Genomic DNA, 16,683 nt, shown 5'->3' on the forward strand with positions numbered 1-16,683 from the left:
CGCACAAATGCGCAGTGGCGACAAACTACATACATTTTTAAAAGCCTTTAAAAGCCTCTACGGGTTACCACATTAGATTTACAGAGGAGGTCTACTGCTAAAATTACTGCCCTCGATCTGACCTTCGCGGTGATACCTCACATGCATGGTACAATTGCTGTTTACATATGACGCCAAACCGACGCTTGCGTTCGCCTTTGCGCAAGAGCAGGGGGGGACAGGGGTGCTTTTTTTTTTTTTTTTTTTTTTTTTTTATTATTATTTAATTTGCTTTTTTAATTTTATTTTAAACTGTTCCTTACTTTTTTTTATTATTTTTATAATTTTTATTGCCATCTTAGGGCATGTAAATATCCCCTATGATAGCAATAGTTAGTGACAGGTACTCTTTTTTGAAAAAATTGGGGTCTATTAGACCCTAGATCTTTCCTCTGCCCTTAAAGCATCTGACCACACCAAGATCGGTGTGATAAAATGTTTTCCCACTTTCCCAATGGCGCAGTTTATATCCGGGGAGGGGACATACCCTCCCACTGCTTGTAAAAGCAGTTTAGAGGCTAATTAGCCGCTAGGACTGCTTTTACATGAAAGCCGACCGCTGGCTGAAAAGAATGATACCAAGATGATACCTAAACCCGCAGGCATCATTCTGGTATAACCATTCAAAGTCCAGCAACATACCATACGTTGATGGTTCTTGTTGGACATGTATTGTAATCTTTTTTTTTTTTCATGCAGCCTGTTGGCTGAACGAAAAAAAGATTGATCGGTGGGTATGCCCACCATTAGAATACCTCCCTTCATCCACCCACTTCTAATGATGGGCATACACGCACCATTTATATATGCCGAAGCATGGGGGCATCCTCCCGCAAAAAAGTTATGCCGCTCACACACGTATGTACGCCGCATAAAAAGTTATGGCGCATACACACGGTCGGACTTTTCCACGGGCAAGCTTCCGACGGAATTTCGACCGTATGTACGCGGCATTAGGAGCAAAATCGCTCCTCCGCCCCTAATGCCCCCATGCTTCGGCATATATGCTCTTTTTTTAACTGTGGTGGTGAAATCACCTCCCACAGTGTTGGAGTCGCGGCTTTATGTATCGTGGGAGCAAACGCTGTTGCTGTCACGCTAAATAAATCCGTGCTGCAACTGAATGGCGTACCTGCTAAGCAAATGATGGTTAAACATTATAACAAAGTAACATTACATTTTAACATTAAGATCTTACCATACCATACCTGCAAAGCAAATACCAAAAAAATAAATACAGTAAAAAATAAAAAAAATTTTAACGCAACATGTGCCTAAAAAATATACATGCCGAAGCATGGGGGCATCCTCCCGCATAAAAAGTTATGCCGCATACACACGGTCGAACTTTTCCATGGGCAAGCCTCCGTCGGAATTTCGACCGTATGTACGCGGCATTAGGAGCAAAATCGCTCCTCCGCCCCTGCTGCCCCCATGCTTCGGCATATATGCTTTTTTTTTAACCGTGGTGGTGAAATCACCTCCTACAGCGTTGAAGTCACAGCTTTATAAATCGTGGGAGCAAACGCTGTTGCTGTCACGCTAAATAAATCCGCGATGCAACTGAATGGCGTACCTGCTAAACAAATGATGGTTAACAATAAAACAAACATTACAGTATAACATACCATACCTGCAAAGCAAATACAATAAAACATTGTAAAAATAGAGAGAATAGATATAGAACAATAGTGAGTGGACAGTAGAGAGTGAACATAAGAGAACAATAAAGAGAGGAGAAAAATACAACCACAACTATTTTTGGATTTTTTATTTTATATTTTTTTTGTGTTTTTGTGTGAGTTTTTTTAATTTTTTTTCCACTTTTTTTCACTTTTATAAAAACTGTAAGAAAACTGTAAACTGAACCTTGCAGATTATGGTCTCTCAAAATGTGATGGCCATCACATATTCCGAGACCCTGTGTTGGTGTGCCTAGGACTGTGTGGTGCTGTACCCTACGCTAAAACTCAATTAGTGTGTGGTAGCGTTTGAAACATACACCAATGCAGAGACCAGGTTGGTCAGGACAGTCGGGACAATAAAAGCGGGTGTCACGCCTAAATCCGAGTTTGCTGCAGACACGACATCTTTTTTGGCGGGTTTTTTGGGTAGGGGTACCAGGGAGGACAAAAGGAAAATGCCTCTCATACAGCCGGCTCACTGCATTTGCGTTGGGAAGGTGGGGCACAGCACCATCTGGAAACAGAAGGGCTTCGACGATCTCTTCCTGGAATTTTAGGAAGGATCCAGTCCGTCCTGAAGCTCTGTATAGCACATGATCGTTCAGCAAAGCCAATTGAAACAAATACACTGACACTTTTTTGTACCAGCGTTTGGACCTCCGGGCAATTAGGTACGGCGCCAACAACTGGTCATTGAGGTCCACCCCTCCCATGTTAAGGTTGTACTCGTGGATACAGAGGGGTTTCTCCACAACACCAGCCGCCGTAGGAATTTGGACTGCCGTGTCTGCGTGAAGCGTGGACAGAACGAAAACATTCCGTGAATCCCTCCACTTCACTGCTAACAAATTATTACACTGTAAGCAGGCTCTCTCCCCCCGACTAAGACGGGATTCTACAAGCCGTTGGGGGATGCCCCGGCGATTAGGTCGCACGGTGCCACATGCGCCAATTCCATAATCAAAAAGGTGACTAAAAAGTGGCACGCTTGTGTAATAATTGTCCACGTACAAGTGGTACCCCTTTCCGAATAAGGGTGACACCAATTCCCACACTATCTTACCAGCGCTCCCTATGTAATCAGGGCAATTCTCCGGCTCTACGTGACTGTCTTTTCCCTCATAAACCATAAAGCTAGATGTATAGCCTGTTGCCCTGTCACAGAGCTTATACAACTTGACCCCGTATCTGGCACGCTTGCTGGGAAGGAATTGTTTGAATGACAAGCGGCCAGAAAACTTAACCAGGGACTCATCAACGCAGACAACTTGATGGGGATTATACAAGGCTGCAAACCGTTCGTTGAAGTGGTTTACGAGGGGCCGAATTTTGTAGAGCCGATCGAATTCAGGGTCTCCCCGAGGACGACAGAGTTCATTGTCACTAAAATGCATGAACCGCAAGATCTGCTCGTATCGTGTCCTGGCCATGGAGGCAGAGAAAATGGGCATATGGTGAACTGGGTGCGTGGACCAATACATCCGCAGCTCACTCTTTTTAGTAATGCCCATGATGAGGGAAAGGCCCAGAAAGATCTTAAATTCGGAAACCGTAATTGGCTTCCAATCTCTGGCAAGGGACAGCTGGGGATTAGCGGCGAAGAATTGACCAGCGTACAAATTGCTTTGGTCCACAATAGATCTATAGAGATCTTCGGTGAAAAACAGCGAATAAAAATCCAGTGATGTAAAATCAACTGTATTCACCTGAATTCCGGGTTGGCCAGTGAATGGGGGAAGTACGGGTGCTGCAGAAGTGGTGGGTACCCAATCAGGATTGGCGAATGCAGCAGGAAGGGCACTATGGGGACGGGCCTGTCTTTGTTGTCTTCTTCTTGGTGGCAGCGGGACACTACTCGTGCTTGCCACCTCTCCAGCTTGAACTGCACTTATGGGACTCGCCACGTCACCAAGTGTTACTGCAGTGCTGGATATATGACCAGGATGTACTAGGCCGCTGGTGCTTGCCAGTTCACCAGAAGGAATAGCGGCGCTAGTACTTCTCTCTTCCATACGAGAGCCCTGCGGTTCTTGCACCTCAGCGACAGCAGAAGATCGGGGTCTGGTACGCCTGACCCTAGCAGGGACCACTCCGTCGTCAGAGCTATCTGTCAGGGAGCCACTGTCGTCTACAGGATCGTATTCTGAGCAAGAATTTGACAGATGCGTGACCTCCTCATCACTATCTGTCAGGCTCATAAACAAGTAGGCCTCTTCATCACTGTACCATCGATTTGCCATTTTGGGCTCTAAATTTAGGGGTACAGTGGTGAGATTCACAGGCAAAAAAGCACCTGACCTGTTAGTGACCGAGTCAAGCGCTACCAAAAAAACTGTTAGCGATCGCAGAGATCAGGCCTGACTCTGCGAACGCTGCAGTTATGTGTTTTTGTGTTTTGTGTCAGTGATCGATCGATCGATACTGCACTTTGGTGGGCTGGACTGGGCGAAGGGGCTAAACGCAGGTGCTAGCAGGTATCTGGGCTGATCCCGCTAACCATGCGTTTTTGGGAACCCTAAACTGCAGGGGACGCTAGTATAGATCTGATCAGATCAAGTATCGATCCGATCAGATACTATACCACTAAAGGGAGGCGTATGGTGCGTGCGTGGGTGTTAGCGCTATTGGCCGCTGCCTGGGGCGACGCAGACCCTATCTGGCGCTAAAACCAAACTTTGATCACCCGCCGGGCGATCAGGGGGTTAAAACTTTATAGCAAAAAATATGGCGGGTGCCTTGATGCTATAAAAAATTAACTAGCTAAACTGCATCACCCGTGACACTTATACTGTGATCACTGGTGACAGGGGGTAATGAAGGGGTTAAACCTTTATTGGGGGGGGGGTTAGGGGGGGTCCCTAGACTTTTTAGGGCCTAAGACTGATTACCCTAACACTTATTTTTGTCACTAATGACACAAGTACAGCGATCAAAAAAAAATCTGATTGCTGTACTGGGTGACACAGTGACAGGCAGTGAATGGGTTAATTTGGGGGGTGATCGGGGGGTGAATTGTGTGCCTACGTGACCTGGTGTCAGTGTAGTGTTGTGCAACTCACGGTTAGATGCTCTCTCCCTCTCGGTCTGGAACGGAAAGACCGACACGAGGGAGAGAGCAGTACTTCCCCTGCCAATGTTTACAAAACATTGCCAGGGGAAGACAACCATTGGTTAGAGCGATCACCAGGTCCAGGCCAGATTTTATTGGCCTGGACCTGGTGGTTGATCAGTTCTGCATCGAATCTGATCATCGGGAACGGCGGGGGGGCGCGCGCGCGCGCCCAATTTCCGTTCACGCGTCGGACGTCATATTACGTGATCTCGCCCAGGAGAGCCACCTTGTGGACGTATTTCGACGGTGCGCGGTCGGCAAGTGGTTAAACATATCCAATAAAAATATCTTCATAAATTTAGGCTAAAATATATTGTAATAAAACTCACAATAATTATATTGATTATTTTGTGGGAAAGGTATAGCGTCTACAAACTATGGTGTGTATATATACTGGATTTTATTTTCAATAATATATTTTATTTATAGAGTTTTAATTAGGACAATCATGTGAGAAAAGGACAAAAAAAAACATCTCTGAAAAGTTTACACGGAAAAAACCCATGGGTTGCTATACAATGCAAGTAAAATTCAATAACAGGAGAACATTAAATTGTTCTGGAGGGAATAGGTAGGTGGTGTAGAATGTACAAAAGAGGGTGCAAACTATAAAAGATCAAACAGTACAATGGTGAAAAAACAACTATTGGGTAATATCAATTATGGCCTAGTATATAACGCCAAAGTCCAATTATTCCAAAAAAGCATTCCTTCATATGTATAATGGAGGTTGACTATAGCTATATGTTCTGATATATTGTCCGACAGTCTTACTCCACATTTTGGTAAATAGTAACTTGACTTCCAACAGAACCTAAGGGTCAACATTATTGGATGGGGATTTTTTTGTTACCTAAGTTCAGTATTGCTAGGGCTGGATATGGTGGTGTTAGTATTCTAGTGAGTCTAGAGATTAGATGAAAGGTCTGGTGACAAAAACGGAATAAATTCTTATAGGTTCATAGAATATGGAAAATGGTACCTACTTGCCCGCTATCTCTCCAGCAAAGAGGGGAATAAGTTGGAAAGAACGTGGCCAGTCTATATGGGGTAAGGTACCACATAGTCCTGGGCCAGCTCCCAGTGGTTAACACAGTGTGTTATTGTTTATGAGTAGTGTAGGGCTTTCCACCACTGGACCTCTGAAAAGAAAGATTGTACGTCTTTTACCCATTGCTGCATTGGGGGAATTTTAGAGAATTTTTCTTTGTGTTGAAGGAGGGAATAGAATAACGATATGTCCTTGGGTTGAGGATTGTGGTTTATATACTGGCATTTTTTTTTTTGGCCTTGTGCCTAATGAAAAGGGCAATTTAATTGATTAGTAATATTTGGGCCTTGTACAGATGAGTGATGAATAACATTTTGCAGGCACAGCTTTTTGCCTGCCATGTCTATGCCTGTTCTTGCACCGTATGATAGGCAATGTTCCACTCTAGGGATTAACACAGCTGTCATTTACACACAGCATAGGGATGGACAGTAATGGACATTGGAAGTAAAAGACATTTGTTGGAACGAGCTCCTGGGCACACCAATGTCTATTAGTGGGCATACCTGCACTGTGTAAATGACAGTTCTGTTTATCCATGAAGAAAAATAAAGGTTGTTTATTATACAATACAGACACATGTCTACAAGTGCCAGGGAAAGAGGCTTCCTTCTGCAAAATGCAGATTATCATCTCTGTAAATGGGCCCTTATTTTTCCTGCCTCTATCAACCTTCTGGGCTAAAAATTCAATTTCTGGATATAGAAATTATCAAACAGCATTAGTTTAAGTGCTGGCAGATATGAACAGACTGCCATGAAACCAGTTATGTTATGCATTAAAATGCCTAAATATATTTTTACATTTTACCTTACATATTTTTTTTTTATACAAGCCAACTGTAATTCCCTGTATATTGGCATTTTTTCAAAGAGAGAAGGGGACAGTTATGTATGCCAGACCCACTTTATGGAATGCATGGTGCTGTAAAGCCGTGGTATAACTGCCACCATAGCAATCCTATAAATATACGTTGCAAGAGTCATATAGGTGGACCCCAACATTCCTCAGTTTACAAGTAACAAAAAAGAGCCGCTGTGTATGGGACTTTAAGGGTGCCCAGATTTATATGAAGCATACACCACTGTTAAAAATTCATACATGTATTCAAATTCTTTAAGACATAAAAAATCTATCAAATTCTGGCCAAACATTGCTTATTTGTGAATCCACAGTATATTCAGCAATAAAAATGAATAAATGGTTTCACAGTAGATTGCATTCACACAAGTGTTTTCAAGAATTTTGAAAAAACACACTGAGGCTAGGTTCACACTGCTGCGAATTCTTTTGCGAATTTGAGCTGTTGCGATTGCTCAAATTTGCAAGTCATTAAAATAACATTGTTTTCCATTAGTGCTGTTCACATCTGTGCAGTGCAAAACTAAGCTGCGAGAAAAAAGGATCCTGTGCGAGTTTGATCAAATTTTTACCGCAATTTTGAATTCGCAGCAGTGTGAACCTAGACTCAAGGACGGAAAAAAAAAAAACACACTGAAGGATAAATGTGGGTGGGGGGCTGGCAGGGAGCACATATATTCTTCTGCTTCACGCAAACCGAAAGACAAATTCTAGGACGACTTGGACGCCACCCCCCATTTTGGGACAAACCATCACCCCAAGCACCAAAGTCAAAAGGATTGGAGTCACCTTTGACTCTGACATGATGATGGATGCACAAATAGGATCAGTAGTCAGCGGATCTCACCATCTTCTCCGCCTGCTACGAAGACTCATTCCCTTCATCCCGAAAGAGGATACAGCAGTAGTGGTTGGAACAATTATCAACTCCAGGCTCGACTATGCAAACTCCCTCTACTTCGGACTCCCAAAATACCAGATTGCTTGTCTACAAGTTGTCCAGAACACGGCAGCAAGGCTGGTAACAGGAAAACAACCCTGGGAATCAATCAATCTGTCCCTGAGGACCCTCCATTGGCTGGCCATAAAGGACCGAGTCACGTTTAAGGCCCTCTGCCTGACGCACAAATATGTACAAGGACTCGACCCCCAATATTTATGTGAGAAAATAAAATACCAGAACCCCAATCGCGTTCTTCGATCAACTAACCAAAATCTACTCCAAATCCCCAAGGCCCGCTACAAATCCAAAGGAGAACAAAGATTCGCTGTCCAAGGACCTCGACTGTGGAACGCGTTACCAACTAACATCCGTACGGAAGTAAATTATCAGGCCTTCAGAAAAAAACTCAAGACCTACCTCTTCTGAAGGCTAAAGAAGAAAATGGATACCAAGCGCCTTGAGGCGATTCAGTTCGCATTTGTAGCGTTATACAAGTTATTCACTCACTCACTCACTCACTCAGGGTATGTGTAAGGTATAATTATACATATCACTTAGGCTAGGTTAACACTTGTGCCGATGGGTGAAGGACAGTTTGTAAACCGCGCATGTTCCTGAACCCACGACCACCTGCAGCCAAATCGCTCTGCTCCTTTGCAGGTGGCGGAGCTTGCATTCATTTTTAATAGTGACCCCAAGCATCTGAAAATGCAGCAAGTTTTCAAAAAAACAAACGCATGGTGCAAAAAAAAACAAAAACAAAAAAAAACACTATACAATTTCCTTCTGCCTGTGTTTTTAAAAAAAGTGCAGGAACCTTTTTCCTGCATGATACACAGGCACAGCAGCCCATTCAAAAATTAATAGGGCTGCTGTGCTCACACATATGGAGCTTACAGAGCCGCTTAGGAGTGAACCTAGCCTTAGGCCTCGTATACACGACTGTTTTCCTCGACAAAATCCATCAATAAACTTGGTGGCAGAACTTTCTTGCCAAGGAAAACGGTTGTGTGTATGTTTTTCGTCAAGAAAACAGTCGTGGATCTCGATGAGAAAAAAAGAGAACAAGTTCTTTTTTTTCTCATCGGGAGTCTCAATTTCCTCGTCGTGTTTCTCGTCGGACTGGTTTACGACAAGAAACACGTTCGTGTGTATGCTTAGAAACCCGCGCATGCTCTGAATAAAGTATGAAACGGGAGCGCACCTTCGGTAACAGTAGGGTTTGTAATAGAGATAGCACATTTGTCACGCTGTAACAGTCTGAAAAGCGCGAATCGTCTCTCACCAAACTTTTACTTAACATGCAGTAACACAAGATTAGCAAAAGCAGCCCCAAGGGTGGCGCCAGTGGAATCAAACTTCCCCTTTATAGTGTCGTCGTACGTGTTGTACGTCACCGCGTTTGAGAACGACGAGATTTTGTTTTGACAGTGTGTACGCAAAGAAAGCCTGACAAGGAACTCGTCGAGAAAAACAATGTTTTTTTTTACGACGAGTTTCTCGGTCGTGTGTATGAGGCCTCAGGCTGGCCATAGATGGTTTGAACCTTGCATAGGCAGGTGGAATATACCAAGTTAATCGATCAACTTGGGTACAACCAGCCTGTCGGATTTTAGATGCGATTATCGCTAGTGACTGATATAGCCGCTAGCAATAAACAATGCCTTCTCCCGGTGGGGGAGGCTTCCCCAGCCCCAGCTATACAATGCAATGGCTCAGCAGGAGGGATCCCTCTGTCTACACTGTGGTTGCAGGAAAGAAATTTCCTCCATGTATGGCCTGCCTTAGAGGGGCCTCAAGGAATATCCCTTCAACATGAATGACATTTATGAAATTTATATCACTCTGTTACCCCATGATAGGTGTTTAGAGAATGGCGAGAAAGCAAGCTGATAGTGTATTATCGCCTGATAAAACCAACTCTTTATTACCATGCACAATACGTTCTGCTGACTCTCTCCACTCCGGAGCTTTACAAAGTCCTGTGTGAAGATGCGTTACATAGCTTCCTATCTTTTGGCCGTTCTCAGCGGTAATGACAACACTACAATTGCTGACCTGAAGAAGATTCTGGACAGTGTTGGCATTGAGCTGGATAAGGAGCGTGCCGATAAGGTAATCGGTGAACTGAAAGGCAAGAAGATTGATGAGGTGATTGCTCAAGGTAACACCAAGTTAGCAAGCATGCCTTCTGGAGGTGCTGTTGCAGTTGCTTCTGCTGCTCTGCTGCACCAGCTGCTGAAGTAAAGGAAGAGAAGAAGGATGAGTCTGAAGAGTCCGATGAAGATATGGGATTTGGCCTGTTCGATTAAAGGGTCACTAAAGGATTTTTCTTTTTTTTAGCTAAAAAGCTTCCTTTACCTTACTGCAGTCCTGGTTCCATGTCCTCATTGTTCGTTTTTGCTTTGATGTTGCTGTAATTCCTCTCTGTTCTGGACACTTCCTGGTTGTCTGTTTCCTGATCACCACAGTACTGAGAGATTTCTCACTGTGGTGACTAATCAAAGAGGTGTGATTACTGTGTGTCTAAAACCCCTCAGCACAAATCCAGTTTCGTTTTGCAAAACCTTTACTGCCCCTGGCTCTGTACATCAGAGAACCAGGAAACAACAGCAAACACGAAACTAAACTGTAGGTACATTATATGATTGGTTTTTATCTATTTTTAATAATTTTTAAAGGAATCAGTTAACTTTTATGTCTCTATACCCTGTAAACAGTCATTTCAGCAAAACATTTTTTTTCTTTTAGTGACCTTTTAACCTGCCTGGCGGTCTTCCCGAGTCTGACTCGGGGTTTGATTTTCCTGCTGCGAGCGGAAACCCCGAGTCAGACTCGGGCTTGCCTCGCTAGATCCACAGGCAAAGTTACTTACCTTGTCCCTGGATCCAGCGATGCCACCGCGCTGTGTGAGCGAGCGGGACCTCGCTCGATTCACACAGTGCCTCCGTGTGACGCCGATCTCCGTTCCCTGCGACGTTACGACGCACGGGGACGGAGAACGGCGCCAAATTCAAAAAAGTAAACAAACACCTTACATACAGTATACTGTAATCTTATAGATTACAGTACTGTATGTAAAAAAAACACCCCCCCCCTTGTCCCTAGTGGTCTGTCCTGTGTCATGCATGTCATTTTATATAATAAAAACGTTTCTTTCTTCCTGCAAACTGTAGATTGTCCATAGCAACCAAAAGTGTCCCTTTATGTCAAAAATAGTTTTAGATCAGCTAAAAAACAGCGATAATAAATTATAATCACTTGCAGAATTGTGCGATAGCGATTTGTGGGGAAATTCGTCATAAAAAAAAAAAAATAATGACAGCAACAATTCTGCAACTGGGCAAATTTCAGTGATTTTGATTTGATTACATTATTGAATAATTTTTATTATAATTATATTATTATTTGTTATAATTATTTATAATTATTTATTATATTATAATTTATAATTTTGTTTTTAAAAAAATGTCATACCTGGGATGCCTATTAGAATCTTGTTTGGTCAGATTTAAGTGAGTTATTTCTAAAAATTACAGACCTACAATATAAAACGCCAAATTTCCTTGCAAATAATGGTACCGCTTTCAGCATGTTTTTTCTGACAGAATCATACCGCCAGGGAGGTTAAGTCTTGTAGCATTTAAAATAAAAATAAAATTATTTTTAAAAAATGCACATAATGCTCACATTCAAAAAGTGTGCCAAGCAGGGTGGATAAAAATCAATATTTTAAAAAAAAACATTTGTTTTATTTAAATCAGATTTTTTTTATTTAAATTAAATTTTGGGGATTTCTATCCAATTTATTTTAATAATTTTATTAAAATAAATTTGGAGTAAAAGCTTTTGGAGTAAAGATAGTTTTCTATTTAATATACATTAATAATTGAGTTTATTCAGCGTAAAAAGGAGCTTAGTTATGTAGCATGAGGCTGTATATTCTGCAATATTTACATTTTGGGTAAAGTCATTCAATGAATCCAAGCTCTGCAAGCTGAGAGAACATGCACTGCATTGATCCATTCACACAATTTCACAGTAACCATGAGATAGAACAACATTTAGGAATATTATTTTATCCTATTGTTTTGCAAATCTATGTACACTACAAACTGTATGATTAAATCGGTTCTGATATCGCTGTTTTACAAAATTGACAGCTTATTTTTCTATATAGGAACCCTTAATTTTGTTAGCAAATATTAAAGATGCTAACTCTCAGCAAGAATAAGTCCTTACATTTAAAAAGAGCACCTGTCGTTTCAGTTCCAACATGGCAGCGCCTGTTAGCGGGCATCCACTCACCTGCTGCCGCCACGTCCCTCACCTTGTGTCCCTGCCACATTACCAGCCGTCCCATTAAAGTGAATAGGACTGTCAGTGAATCAACAGCGGGTCAGAGGAGAAGCTGCTGCAGGATAGAGATGACAGTTGCTCTTTAAAAATAATTTAAATCAAATCCACCCCGGTGCAAAGCACTATCAGAATCAGCATTAGCCTGTCTTGTCTACCAAGACTACTGCTAAAACACTGGTTCCCTCTGCATGATGCCACTAAGCATGAGTCTCTCCGACGTGGTGACATATACAACAAAGTCTTACCCTATTGGTTTCATCTTTGCAACATCATCACAGAAACCCCCACAAGTACATTTGACACACTGACCACCAGTGTGAAGGGGTGTTTTGTTTTCACGGTGGGCATAAGAGGCCATTAACCACCAAAATAAAGGGCTATAGGGGGATCTGGCCACCATTCTGAAGGGGTTCTTAATACATGAGTATAGAAAGCTGTCCTACCACTGACACTAATGTAATCACTGTTTTTATTTTAGGGAGCATAACAGAAATGGGCTATTTTAGGGTACCTTGATGTCCACTGTTTAAGAAACTCTAAATACATGAATATAACAAGATGCCTATCACTAACACCATTGTAAAGAGAGTTTTTATTTTAGGGAGCGTAACAGAATAGAAACCACCAAACTAAGGCTAATTTTACCCAGGTAAATAAATGACCAGTGCCCCCTACATAAAGTGGCAATTATAGGGGGGCCCTGAGCCCATATAAAAGTGGTTCTTAAAGTGGATGTAAACCCACTCTCATCCTTTCTAAACTACTGCCATTGTGCTGATCTATAAGCATATATCATATTTTCCGGCGTATAAGATGACGTATAAGATGACTTTTTAACCCATGAAATTCTTCTTAAAAGTCGGGGGTTGTCTTATACGCCGGTAACCTAACATGCAGACTCTCAGTCAGACCGCGGCTGTCCATTTTTCAAAAGCCGTGCCTCCTCCTTCTGCTGTTCCGTGATAGGCGGAACACTCAGCTTCCCAGCAGAGCCTCTGTTCAGTGTTCCGCCTATCACGGATGCCCTCTCATCCTCGGTCCCAGACAAGACGGCATCCGTGATAGGCGGAACACTGAACAGAGTGTCTGCTGGGAAGCTAAGTGTTCCGCCTGTCAGCGGCCTGACAGATTCTGCATGTCAGGGATAAGGTAAGGGATCGTAGAGACATGCTATGGCACAGTGAGGTATGCAGTGACACAGTGAGGCATGCAATGGTGGTACGGTGAGGCATGTAATGGGGGCACAGTCTGGCATGTAATGGTGGCACAGTCTGGCATGTAATGGCACAGTGAGGCATGTAATGGTGACACAGTGAGGCATGTAATGGTGGCACAGTCTGGCATGTAATGGTGGCACAGTGAGGCATGTAATGGTGGCACAGTGAGGCATGTAATGGTGGCACAGTGAGGCATGTAATGGTGGCACAGTCTGGCATGTAATAGTGGCACAGTCTGGTATGTAATGGTGGCACCGTCTGGCATGTAATGGCACAGTGAGGCATGTAATGGCACAGTGAGGCATGTAATGGCACAGTGAGGTGAGGCGAGGCATGAATAGTAGGAAGGGGGTCATCTTATACGGTGAGTATATCCCAAAACCAACATTTTAGCTGGAAAATTAGGGGGTCATCTTATACGGCCAGTCGTCTTATACGCCGGCAAATACGGTAGATGCCTCCTGCATATATTCTTACCTGTCAAATGTCTCCCCTCTGTCTGTTATGAGACCTGAAAAACTGCACATTCTGTGGGTGGATCTGTCGTCTGGAGCTCGGTGGGTGGAGTTGTGATGTCAGTAAACTCCCCGCCCACCTCTACACTCCTCTTGTCTACATGTATTTTTTCCTATGTATTTCTTACACTGAATTCTGCTATGATCACTAACATCCAGTCAAAATCCAGAAAAGTAACCATATGACTTCAGAAAAGGAGTGGGGGTGGGAATTAAAAATAATGCCTGTCTCCAGGCTAGTGCATGAGATATGTAAATAACCCGTCATTCACAGCAAGGGGGCGGAACAGACTAAGGTTTTTCTCTGTAAGTTTGTTTTATTTCACTGGACAATAAAAGAGGATTGCTCAGAGCTGGATTAACTCTGTGTGGCAAGACTGGGCACAGATGATAGGAAATCTTATACTGTACATTGTGACAAAAAAAACGGGTTTACATTCACTTTAATATGTAAAAAAAGGACTTACCAGTGACACTAGGTAAATAGTTTATTTATATTATAAAAAAATAAATTCAAGATTAATCACTTTTATGCTCTCTAATTAATATATTAGAGGGTATAACAGACCACTAGCTACCAAAGTAATGGGTTTCTTTTTTAAAGGGATATAAACGTGCAACGGACTACATGGAGGGAAAATAAAAAGCAATACAAAGGGTACTTTAAGGGAGAGGAGGAAAATTTCTACTGCCATTAATCCAACGTGAGATAAAAATGTATTTTTCTTCCGCATCTAAATAGGCTGCGTCTAAAAATAATAATAAATGAAATCTTGAATATAGAGTGTTGGGAGTTATTTGCTTTCTCTGAGAAGATAGGCAAAATGAACATACGTTGCATTAACCATTAACCATACGGCCTAAAAATTCGCTATCATTTGTCACATTTCAAATTTTTGCTCTAGTATGTAGAATTGTTTGGAACGTGTGATTTCTTTGTACGTGAGGTGACATATCAGGCAAATTAACAAAGGAGTCCTGCTGGGGGGCATTTATTTATCAATGTCTTTTCCCCAGTTTGTGAGGAGTTTGTGTCTATATCAGCATCGGCTTAACAAGCTCTTTTTTCTTGTTTTAGGTCCTCCGAGCTCACATATTACCTCTTACCAATGTGGCATTTAATAAATCTGGTTCCAGGTAAGATGCACTTACTTTGGTCTTGTATTATTTATCTTGAAGCCTGATTGATACGACAGGTTTATAGGCTGCATATAGACCTTATAGGATGATTGATTGAGAAGGGACGATCTGACCAACCTCTGGGACTGGAGATTAACGAATTTATAAAAAAGAAGTGAACAAATAAATAAATCAACAGGAAAATAGTAATTAAATTGGGAATAAGTAGTTAATTAAGGCAGATTAAAGTAAAATAAGGGTTAATAAGGGGTTAAACAGAGGATCATTTAACCTCTTCGCGCTGACCGTGCGCAAATATGCGTTCTCGGCTTGAAGGGGCTAAAAGCCGCTCAGCTATTATCCTAAGGAGCAGGAGAGGACATTGTCTCCCCTCCCCTCCGGTTGTCCCTCCCGCCGCCTTCCGCGGCTCTCCCATCAAACCGGGAGGCCCAATCGACCAGCCGACACGTTCACCGTGTCGGCTGGTCGAAATGAAACCGGAATTTTTCTTCGATCTGGTCTCCTATCCAGTAACCCGGAAACAATGTCATGACATCACTTCTGGTTTACTCGGCTGCCAATGGCACAGATTTTTAAAAACCCCTAGCATTCAAAAACAACATTTTTGGCTTTTTGCATACTTTTAAGTGCAAAGGGAGGGATTTGGGGTCTTATAGAACCTGTCACTGACTATTACTCACAAGGGATGTTTATATTCCCTGTGACAGCAATAAAAATTATCATATTTTTTTTTTATAGAGACTGTGTAATAGAATTTTTTTTTATTTAAAGCCCCCCCTCATCTGTGATGCGCACAGAAGCGAACGCATACGTAAGTCGCCCCCGCAAATGTAAACAGTATATAAACCACACGTGAGGCATTGCAGCAATCATCAGAGCGAGAGCAATCATTTTAGAACAAGACCTCCTCTGTAACTTTAAACTGTTAACCTGTAAACAAAATTGTCGCCTATGGAGATTTTTAAGTACAGTAGTTTGTCGCCATTCCATGAGTGTGCGCAATTTCAAAGCATGACATGTTAGGTATCTATTTACTCTGCGTAAAATCATCTTTCACATTATACAAAAAATTGGGCTAATTTTCATTTCTTTTTAATTCATGAAAAAAAAAAAAATTCCCACAAAGTTGTGTTTGAAAGACCACTGTGCAAATACCGTGTGACATAAAAACCATCGCCATTTTATTCTCTAGGGTCTGGTAAAAAAATATTTATAATGTTTGCGGGTTCTAAGTAATTTTCTAGCAAAAAATACAGATTTTAACTTGTAAGCAACACATGTCAGAAATAGGCTTAGGCATGAAAGGGTTTTAATTAAAAAAATATAAAAAATGTTTTACTTGACATGTTGCTTTAATCTGACTTCATCTGCAGATCAAAGTTCATTCCTTTGATCTGTAGATGAATAAATACAGTAAGATACAAAAAGAAACAATGGGGGTTATTTACGAAAGGCAAATCCACTTTGCACTACAAGTGCAAACCACAAGTGAAAAGTGCACTTTAAATTGCACTGAAAGTGTACTTGGAAGTGCAGTCGCTGTAAATCTGAGGGGTAGATCTAAAATGAAGAGAAGCTCTGCTGATTTTATTATCCAATCATGTGCAAGCTAAAATGCTGTTTTTTATTTTCCTTGCATGTCCCCCTCGGATCTACAGCGACTGCACTTCCAAGTGCACTTTCAGTGCAATTTCAAGTGCTCTATGCACTTTTAGTTTGCACTTATAGTGCAAAGTGGATTTGCCTTTAGTAAATAACCCC

At 42.0% G+C, this 16,683-nt stretch overlaps 1 protein-coding gene and 1 pseudogene across 1 annotated transcript in view; both read left to right on the forward strand.

The window, feature by feature from the left end:
- The window catches only part of DAW1 (dynein assembly factor with WD repeats 1), a 131,635-nt gene that overhangs the window by 40,985 nt on the left and 73,967 nt on the right, over nt 1–16,683 (forward strand). The window contains exon 4 of the mRNA XM_040348847.1: nt 14,861–14,919. Coding sequence (XP_040204781.1) covers nt 14,861–14,919 — 59 coding nt within the window. The remainder of the gene's footprint in view (nt 1–14,860; nt 14,920–16,683) is intronic.
- LOC120936472 lies at nt 9,663–10,003 on the forward strand (annotated as a pseudogene).

Source organism: Rana temporaria, chromosome 4, assembly GCF_905171775.1.
Source record: "Rana temporaria chromosome 4, aRanTem1.1, whole genome shotgun sequence".
Lineage (NCBI taxonomy): Eukaryota > Metazoa > Chordata > Amphibia > Anura > Ranidae > Rana > Rana temporaria.